We start from the raw sequence: 9,089 nt of genomic DNA on the forward strand, positions 1-9,089 counted from the left end.
GCGGCCTGCAGGCGGCGCTGTGGGCCCGCCGGGCGGCCCCACAGAGCCGCCATAGCAGCCCGCCTACCTCGTCTTAACGTCTCCGCTGTCGGCTCCGCGCCGCCGCCATGGCCGACGTGGAAGACGGAGAGGAACCCTGCGCCCTGTCCTCTCACTCCGGGAGCGCAGGCTCCAAGTCAGGAGGCGACAAAATGTTCTCTCTCAAGAAGTGGAACGCGGTGGCCATGTGGAGCTGGGACGTGGAGTGCGATACGTGCGCCATCTGCAGGGTCCAGGTGATGGGTAAGCGCTGCACGCGAGGCCGGGGCCGAACTACGGCCTCCGCGGGCCGCTTCTGGGCGTGGAGGACGGGCGAAGGCTGGGAGAGACCCCAGTCCAGAGGAGTGGGGGCGGGGGTGCCGGTAGCCACCGGTGCTGCTGCTGGCCCGAGGGCTGCTGCTGCCGCCGCCTGGGGCTCAGCAGGCGCCCAGCGCCCGGACCTGGTATTCTAGGGATAGAAACGGGCAGTGAGCTGAGGAATTAAGGTAATTTCTGGTAGTGATGGGTGTGGCCAAGGAAATAAAACTGGATGATTTGTTGGCCGCTGGGAGAAGCCACTTGGGTTTGTTTGGCCAGCTCCATGTCTAAAAGCAGACCGCAAAGGGGTCAGGGTAAAGGCCCTGAATAAGTAGGGCACTTTAATGGTTGTGGTCACGCACCAAAGTGATGCTCTGGAGTCATCCTCCACAGAAACGACATCCTCAGTTCGCTCTTGAGAGGCGAAAGGAAGAAAATGTTCCTAGCCATTGCCATTTCCGAATTAGCGACTGCTGTTCTGCGGGCTTTTAACTCTGGATGTTTCAGGATGGGTCAGATGGCACTCGCTTGTCTTGAAGGGGGATACAGTGTGGTTCACGAATATTTTTAAGGTTCATGGGAGTTGAAGAATGTAAGCCCTTTATTCAGAAACATAAAACTTTTTCTGGCCCCTCCTATCATAGGATGCCATTTTCTGAAGATCCTTCCCTGCTCTGAGTCAGGCCTTTGTGGAGAGCCCTGTTGTACAAATAAGTCTTAACTTCTTTCTGTGATATTTCGAATAAAACTACTGGGCCACGCGAAACCTTTCAGAACAGCTTCATCCTTTTATATTTTATATCCTGTCTTTTTTAAGATCTCAGACCACCTTGAAAAAGAGATGCTATTCTAAATGCCAGTTATATTTTTAAACAGAGCATTTAAAACTACTGAGAGAGAATCTTAATTTTGTTTCTTGGGGGTAGGTGAAAACTGAGGTTGTATAGCTTGAAAACTTTGTGTCTTGCTCTGAAAAATGACAGAATTGGAGAAAATAAACAGAATTTCTCTCTCAAGGGATGGAATTTAAACCTACCAGAATCAAGAGATTTTTTCAATTTACACTTTTTAGTACACACTTGTTTTTTATTCATGAGGACTTTCTTCAAAGAGGATTTACAGCAAAGGGATTCAGATTTTTTTTACTTTTGAAAGAACTTGATTTCAGACATGATCCACTTGTTTTGTATATTAGGTCTTAAAAGTACCTAGCTTATTGGCCTGCAATACAGCCCCCTTACCCCACCCCTTACTTAAGAACTAGAATCATAATTTCCAGTTTGGGTGGCATTGTTAACTTATCCAGGCAACTTAATCTTTTCTTCTTTTGCAAGACAAGCTTTGCTAAAAATTTTATCCCCTAAATATCCTTTAGTTCAAAATGAAGAATGTTCCTGAAAAGTGTGTTTTATATTTCTACCCAAAGGAAAATTTTAGATCTGTAGGTAGAAATGCAGAATTCAGAGTAATGGTTGACATCTTTGCAACACATAAACTTTACTGGGATATTTGGAGTAAGTCAAAATATGGGCTATAAATGTTTCACATTCACATTAGCTTTCTAATTATAGCAAGTGTTCTGCTACTGTGGATTAATTTTGCAGATTTGCAACAGCTGTACTTTGAGTTCAGCAAAGTGTTCTGGACTAGACCTTTGTATTTTCTTTATGAGGTGTTAAAATCCATTTAGTGGTCAGGTGACAGCAGAAGGAAGTTTGTTTTTCAGACTTCCCAAGCGAACCCTAGTTAGCATCATTCTAAAAGGAGTTACTGTTATTGTACTCCTTAGAAATGTTTTGTTTTAGATTTTAGGAATATCGTGAAAAGAATTTTTTTCTTTGATCTAAAACTTTAGGACTTTTTATAGATTTAGGTTGGGTTTTGATAATGAGTCTAAATCAAATGTCAGTCATAATCCCGAGATTCCTAGATTCTGCAAAAGAGGCCACTTAATTCCTTAATTTTTCAAATTCCTCTCATACACCTAAATGATTTGTTACGACTTCTTGACCCAAGATTTGCCTGTCAGCCCATTCTGATGCGGTTAACACTCTCTGGTTTCCTTCATTCTGAAAGGAGCAGATGGCACAGTGAACAAGTGTTGAAGAAGAGGAAAATAGGTTTGCTAGTACTGCTGCGTTCTAAAGAGCCAGAGTAACCCTTCATGGCTATTTATGTTAACTTGGACATTTGACATACCTTCTGGAGTCTTGTTTTCCTAATTTGTGAAAGAGGTAGTTGGGTACACAGACTGTAATTCTGTGATTATACAGAACCAGAGCTGTGTCTTCACCCTTATATCATGATCCTTATGATATTTAGTTGTTTGCCTGCCTACCTCCCCATTTCCTGGTGAGACCAGGGACCCAGACTTGGTCATTTTGGTGTCCCCAGTGCATAACTCCATATACAGAGCAGATACTCAGTAATTGTGGGATTGAAGAAAGCCTCAGGAGGCAGTGGTTGTTTTCAGTCCACACCGAAGTGGCCAGGGTGGTGTGTTTTTTTAGGGTAAGAGCATGCAGAGAAGAGCAAACAAATGCCTGAGCATAATCCAGTGTTAAGAAAAGGACCAGGCTTCAGCTCCACCGTGTATCTATTTTTACAGAATTCTTTTTCTCTAATTTATGTTAAAAACTATTTTGTTGTTGTTGTTGGTTTGAACTTCCTTTTACCCATCTTGGACTCCTCTTCCAGCTAGTGAATGAATCCATTTCATTGGTCCCTAAAATATCCTATAGTACCTCCTTCATCAAGCAAATAGTAGTATAGATTAAATTTTGAAAACTAATGTACCCTTTAGGTTCCCATTCCTAAAATGCACTCCCAAGTAAATTATTAAAATGCATTGCCATTGTTGGATAAATGCTTTGGATTCAGACATATTTGTAGAAGGAGCATTTTCTTAAAAAAAAAAAAAAGAGAGAGAGAGAATCTAGTATTTAAGAGGTTCTTTAAAAATTAATTTTAATTTAATTTTTATATAGATCATACAAGTCACAAAATTCAGAATTTTAAGAAACTATACAATGAAGACTGCTTCCCATTCCATCTTCTCTTAGGTAGACTTTATTATCAGTTACTTGATTATTCTTCTAGAGTTTCTGTATGTGTGTACAGGCAAATACCAATTTATATGTATGGCTTACGTTTAAAAGGTGTCTTGAAAATAAGCTACCCCCAAGGTTGATCTATGTGAGCATGCCCAGTCAGCTTATAGGAACTTCTAATATAATGAAGTATGGCATAGTTTTCTCTGGTGGTTGAATCCACCTCGGGGACACCTTTTTATCAGAGCTGGTGAAAATAGAGGGTCGGTAACCCATGTGAAATTGCTCCTGGTCATAAGTAAATGAGTAGAGTGCCTTGCACTTTATTCATCTTTAAATAGTTATGTTTAGATGAGAGATAAATAGTTTGAATCTTTTATCTCCATCTCTAACCCTTTGGGCTTTTATTTGACTTTGAAGTGTCTGGGTTTTAGAAATTGCATTCTGAGCATCAGAATGAGAATTGCTATTTGTTTACTTTTAGATGCCTGTCTTAGATGTCAAGCTGAAAACAAACAAGAGGATTGTGTTGGTATGTTGTAATTTCATTCTCTTGCTTTTTCAACTGAAGGTTTTCTCTCAGTGGGGATGTTTGAATTTGTGATTAAGATTGACTTTATCAATACATAAAAATAAACTGTAAAGCAGTGATCTATTATTAATGTAAAATGTGTTAGTTCTCAAAAGGCCTTAATGGAACTAATCTGCAAGTTCTTTTATTGCCTGTAATTAAGAAGAATTGATTATATATTCCAGACATGGCCATAGTAAATATTTGATAATCAACAAAGAAATAATTCTTTTCTGTTAAGAAAATTTTAAGGGATTACCAAAATGTCATTTAAATTTTAACTGTGTTATAGGTCAGATTTGGTAGGGTTTTATTCTAATAAAGCATTGCAGTTTTCAGTACTGTTATTATTCAGTATTTAACTTTTCAGCCAACATAGAAAAAATTCTGAGTGCTCTCTTTTGCAATATAGTTTGTATATGGAAATCTGTTGAATTTTGCTAATAGCCTGGGACTACAAAAGTTGTTTTAGGATAAATATTTTAAGCAGTTCAAAGGTTTTTATGTCCTAGTTCTTGAAGTCATCACTTCTAGATTGCTATGTATAAAAGCTTTTCTGAAAATGAAAGGTTATAACTTTGTACTTTGTGTTTGCGTTGTTTATATATAGCTTTTTAATAATGATTTATTCAGTATTTATCAAATCCTGTTTCTTCCTCCTGAAACACTTACAGTGATTTCCTTTTGCTTCCTACTCCCTGTAGCCAGTTTTCATAAGAAGTTGGTTATTTTTTTCTTTTTTTCCATGTTCTTTCATTGTTCTGTTATCATATAGGTCAAGCAAGGGACAAATAAAGCCCACATTTGAGATTGCATTTCAGATTATGGGAGATTGCCCTTGGTTTAAGAAATATTTAACTTGAGAATTGTGACGTTTAGGGCACCTTTCTTTGATCACAGAAAGTCCTCTGTTTCTAGCCAGCCACTTTGAAAAGTTCATGTGTTTGTCACATGAGGAATTGCACTGCTTATGGATGACATCAACACTTCTAGAAAATAACTGAGTAGATGTACAGCTGATAATGTTTAGAAGTATGTCATCTATTTATAACAGATTACTATGAACTGAAAACTCATGTTGGTAAATAAAAATCAGGAGGATATTTTTCAATAAAATAAAGATCAAAAGGTCTCCAAGGTCAGTCTTTGACTGAGAAGGTCTGGGATCTAAGGAAGGCTCAAGTTCTTTAATCTCCTAACTTCAGGAAGACAGCATGTGGAGCTGTGTAGGGGCTGGGGGCCACCACATCACTCACAGACTCTAAACAATGATGAAAAAGTCCCCCAGTCACAGCGCCTCATCTCACTTCTTAAGTGTGGTTTACACAGGTAAGTTGTTATTTTCTTTATAGATAGAAAAAATGTTGACTAATTAGGCATCTTTATTCAAGATTATGAATCATGATTATTCTTCATAATATAAAATAACCTGTAATTTTGAGTTGGATAATTTAAATTAAAATATGTAATGTCAAATATTCTTTTTTTTTTTTTTTTCCTTTCAGTGGTCTGGGGAGAATGTAATCATTCCTTCCACAACTGCTGCATGTCCCTGTGGGTGAAACAGAACAATCGCTGCCCTCTCTGCCAGCAGGATTGGGTGGTCCAAAGAATCGGCAAATGAGAGTGGAGGCTTTCTTAGTGCATTTGTTTGGAGCCCTGGTGGATCTTGTTATCAAGTGCCCTACAAAGGCCAGAACACTCCAGGGAACTAATTCTTCAAATAGGAGGAGATGGCTCTGTGGTCCTTTGGTACTCATCAAAGGCATGGCTTAGCATTTTGTTTTATTTTCAGAAATTCTCTACAATTAAGAAGATAATTTATTAAAGATGGTCTTTCCTACCTCTGTGGTATGTATCCCACACACTGCTTAGAAGTGCTTTAAAGGAGGAGAGAGCTACAAATTTAATGACTTTATAATTTGCTTATTGGTATCCTGGGGGTTGTGGAAGTAGTTCCATTCAGAAGAGAACTTGTTGCATGCTTATAGTTGATCAGTTAAAAAAAAAAAAAGACAATGTTACAGAAACAAATAAAGTGCAGTTTAAAACCCAACTCTTATCCTTAATTTGTTCCTCATATTTATTTTTGGCTGGGAGGGGGTGATTCATGAAGTCTTTGTATGATATAATGAAAATTTTAAGTTTGGACCAATGAACAGGGTAAATAAAATTTAATCTTCAGGCATATGGAATTGTGGTTGTCTTTTAGGCTATTATCCTCTATCTTTGGTTCATCAAGAAAACCTAAATCTGCACTCACCTCACTGTCCAAGCATTGAATGGTAAAGAACAGAAGTATTTGTTCTGGTCAGATTATGTTGTAATTTAACTGTTTTAGGTGGAATGTTAATGAGGGGAAAATGTTTACCACTGTAGCACTGGGTCAAAAAGTTTATTTTATTACACAGTGTTTTAATAAATGGTTTATTCTGTTTACTTCATTTGAATTGTCATTATTACAATTTTTTAATTTTTTTTTAATGTTTATTTATTTTTGAGAGACAGAGACAGAGTGTGAGCAGGGGAGGGGCAGAGAGAGAGAGAGCAAGACACAGAATCTGAAGAGACTCCAGGCTTTGAGCTGTCAGCACAGAGCCTGACACGGGTCTCGAACTCACAAGCCGTGAGATCATGACCTGAGCCGAAATCAAACGCCCAACCGACTAAGCCACCCAGGCTCCCCATCATTATTACAATTTTATGTACAACTTTAAGCTTCATGTTAATAAGCTAATATGTCAAGTGAATGCTTTAATTTGAAAAAATATTCATATACTCTTATTTGGTAGTAATAAAATTTAAAGTTTATTACCTGGAAATGTGAAGTGTGAGAAAATACTTAAATTTTATCAAACTCATTCACATTTAATGGAGGTTATCTGGTAACAGTTTATGGACCACAAGTTTATTTTGAATTATTCCATAATAAAGGCCACAAGCTATGAATTTTGAAAAATAAATCTTTATCATTCACTTCTTCAGTTTGTCAATCTGAATCTTCTTATATCTAAGTGATGCAGATACATAAAAGAATGTTAAAATATAATTTAAAAACTAGAATTCATAGGCTCTCATATTGGTTTTCATATTTCATACTAATCTGATTTCTCTGGAAACTTGCTTTAGTATGCATTTTTTTCACAGTTTACTGAGAAAATTAATTACCATATGGGGGTAAATAAAGCACCTTTTTATCCTATAATATTAAATATAATACTATCAAGTTTTCCTAAACTTAACCATACGATTAACATAATCATATCTTACAGAAAACTGTGACTAGAGCTATAAGTACAGTCCAGCCAAGACTTTGAAGAGGTTTATGTAAGTTTACATATGGTGAACGTGTGTCTTCAGTGAACACCTGCTGAAACCACAGAGTTGAGGGGCAATATGTAAGTGCAGACTAGGAGGAATGAGACAAGTGGGAAAGTCACCCTGCTTAGATGTAGTTAATTCACTACTTCTGCCCCAAACCATGTATCACAACACATTCTATATATGCTTATTTTTTCAGGGATTTTCTTTCTTTCCTTTTTTTTTTTTTTAATCTTTTTAATGTCTATTTATTTTTGAGAGAGACAGAGACAGAATGTGAGTGGGTTAAGGGCAGAGAGAGAGGGAGACACAGAATCCAAAGCGGGCTCTGGGCTCCAAGCTGTCAGTACAGAGCCTGATGCCAGTGGGGCTCGAACTCATGGACTGCAAGATCATGACTTGAGCCGAAGTCGGTTGCTCAATCGACCGAGCCTCTCAGGTGCCCCTTTTCAGGGATTTTCAGTTGAAGAAGAATCAATAGGGGCACCATGTTTCAGCTTAGAGAAGTAGTTGGAAAGAGTATTGGCTGCCATCTTTGTAGTTTATCCAGATCATTTTTCTTTTTTGTAAATTAATGACAGCAGTTTCAAATAATTTTTCTTTTGAGTTATACTTAGGCTTTTTAGTTTGATGTGTGTGTGTGTCCTTTTGCAAGTTCTGCTATTGAAGATGCTTTTCCAGGTCATTTAATAACTTGCTTATATGGTTCATTTTGTAAAGTCTATTGAAAGATATGTGTATCCATTAGAAATGAATCTTCTTTTGCTTTCATAATCCTGATTGTGTAGTACATGCATATTAAATAATGAGATAAAAAGTTAATTACAATACACAAATATGTTTGACCACTTGAATGCTTGTCATTGTACAGTGAGCTATTTTAGCAGCTTTTGTTTGACATTTTTAAAAGGATATATCCATAAAATGTGAACCAAATATTTGGCTTTGCACTGAAGAGAAAATCAGTAAGAATGTCTAGTTATTTTAGTCAGTATGACAGAACGTAAATGCAGCGTGAAGGATGGAGTCATAAGTAGATTTTCCACACAGCAAAACCACAGGCCCACTGCCGAACAAAGCTCTGTTTCTACTCCGCATCACCATCTGAGGGTGGAAGAGGAGGAGGGGCCGGGACAGAGCAGCACTGATCCTACCCATCCTGGGATGATATCAGCTCATCTGCATAGCCATCTGAAAGTTTAGCACATATTGTTTCATCAGAAAGACACACTGTGACATTTAATTATGAGTTCTAAAGCAAAAGTTACGCATTGAACAGACTTTTCTTTCCATTGGATTAAACAATACTGAATTTTCTTTTGCTAGTATAATGGAAACATGTTGGTCATCTTCACCTATTTAATTTTCCATCAATGCAAGGTGCATTCTTATATCACAAGTAACATCTAAATCAGTAAATCTTACCCTCTCAAACCCATTCCTTTTTATAAACTATGTCCCCATTACTATCCTGAAATTCATAACTAACACATAATTAAAGTGTATATAATAATTGTAATATGTAAATATAAAATAACAATTATAAGATACAAGTAAAAGGAAAGTATATTCTAATTCATTTGCATTTCAGTATGTATATACTTGGGTGTAATTACACCAGGAAACATGAAGAAGCAGGCTGATCCACATATGGATGTGTGTGTGTGTGTGTGATCACCATATATAGACCGCAGTAAGGTAGACTGTTGTGATTTAGTAACATGGGAGCATTTTCATTGATAGTAAGAACTACCCCCTCAAATGGTAGATCACACTTAGTGTACAGTCTTCTGATTTACATGTTAGTTAGT

The 9,089-nt window shown here is 37.5% G+C and overlaps 1 protein-coding gene and 1 long non-coding RNA gene across 5 annotated transcripts in view; one reads left to right on the forward strand and one right to left on the reverse strand.

Annotated features, from left to right (window-relative positions):
* Window positions 1-6,401, forward strand: RNF7 (ring finger protein 7). Of its 4 annotated transcripts, none has more exons than XR_015240018.1 (4): window positions 1-275; window positions 3,871-3,918; window positions 5,163-5,286; window positions 5,463-6,401. XR_015240018.1 is itself a non-coding variant. In XM_086674430.1 (4 exons), exons 1-4 carry the CDS (start codon window positions 108-110, stop codon window positions 5,479-5,481), a joined length of 366 nt encoding a protein of 121 aa, XP_086530556.1. In that variant the 5' UTR covers window positions 8-107; the 3' UTR covers window positions 5,482-6,401. The 4 variants fall into 4 exon arrangements, 3 of the variants coding, with proteins under 3 accessions (XP_086530556.1, XP_025768755.1, XP_025768753.1); XM_086674430.1 differs by having other exon boundaries at window positions 8-282; XM_025912970.2 differs by lacking the exon at window positions 5,163-5,286 and having other exon boundaries at window positions 9-275.
* Window positions 6,402-8,401: 2,000 nt separating this feature from the next.
* LOC147577198 (uncharacterized) overlaps window positions 8,402-9,089 on the reverse strand; it is a 31,504-nt gene continuing 30,816 nt past the window's right edge. Inside the window, exon 3 of the long non-coding RNA XR_015240019.1 lies at window positions 8,402-8,469. This is a non-coding gene — a long non-coding RNA (uncharacterized LOC147577198). The remainder of the gene's footprint in view (window positions 8,470-9,089) is intronic.

Source organism: Puma concolor, chromosome C2 (genome assembly GCF_028749965.1).
Source record: "Puma concolor isolate L17-30 chromosome C2, mPumCon1.1.hap2, whole genome shotgun sequence".
Classification (NCBI taxonomy): Eukaryota; Metazoa; Chordata; class Mammalia; order Carnivora; family Felidae; genus Puma; species Puma concolor.

Coding starts and splice junctions, on each gene's coding strand:
- RNF7 (XM_086674430.1), top strand. CDS start 108: ATGGCCGACGTGGAAGACGGAGAGGAACCCTGCGCCCTGTCCTCTCAC. Junction 283..3,870: donor CTGCAGGGTCCAGGTGATGG/GTAAGCGCTGCA, acceptor GTTTACTTTTAG/ATGCCTGTCTTAGATGTCAA. Junction 3,919..5,162: donor CAAACAAGAGGATTGTGTTG/GTATGTTGTAAT, acceptor TCCTAACTTCAG/GAAGACAGCATGTGGAGCTG.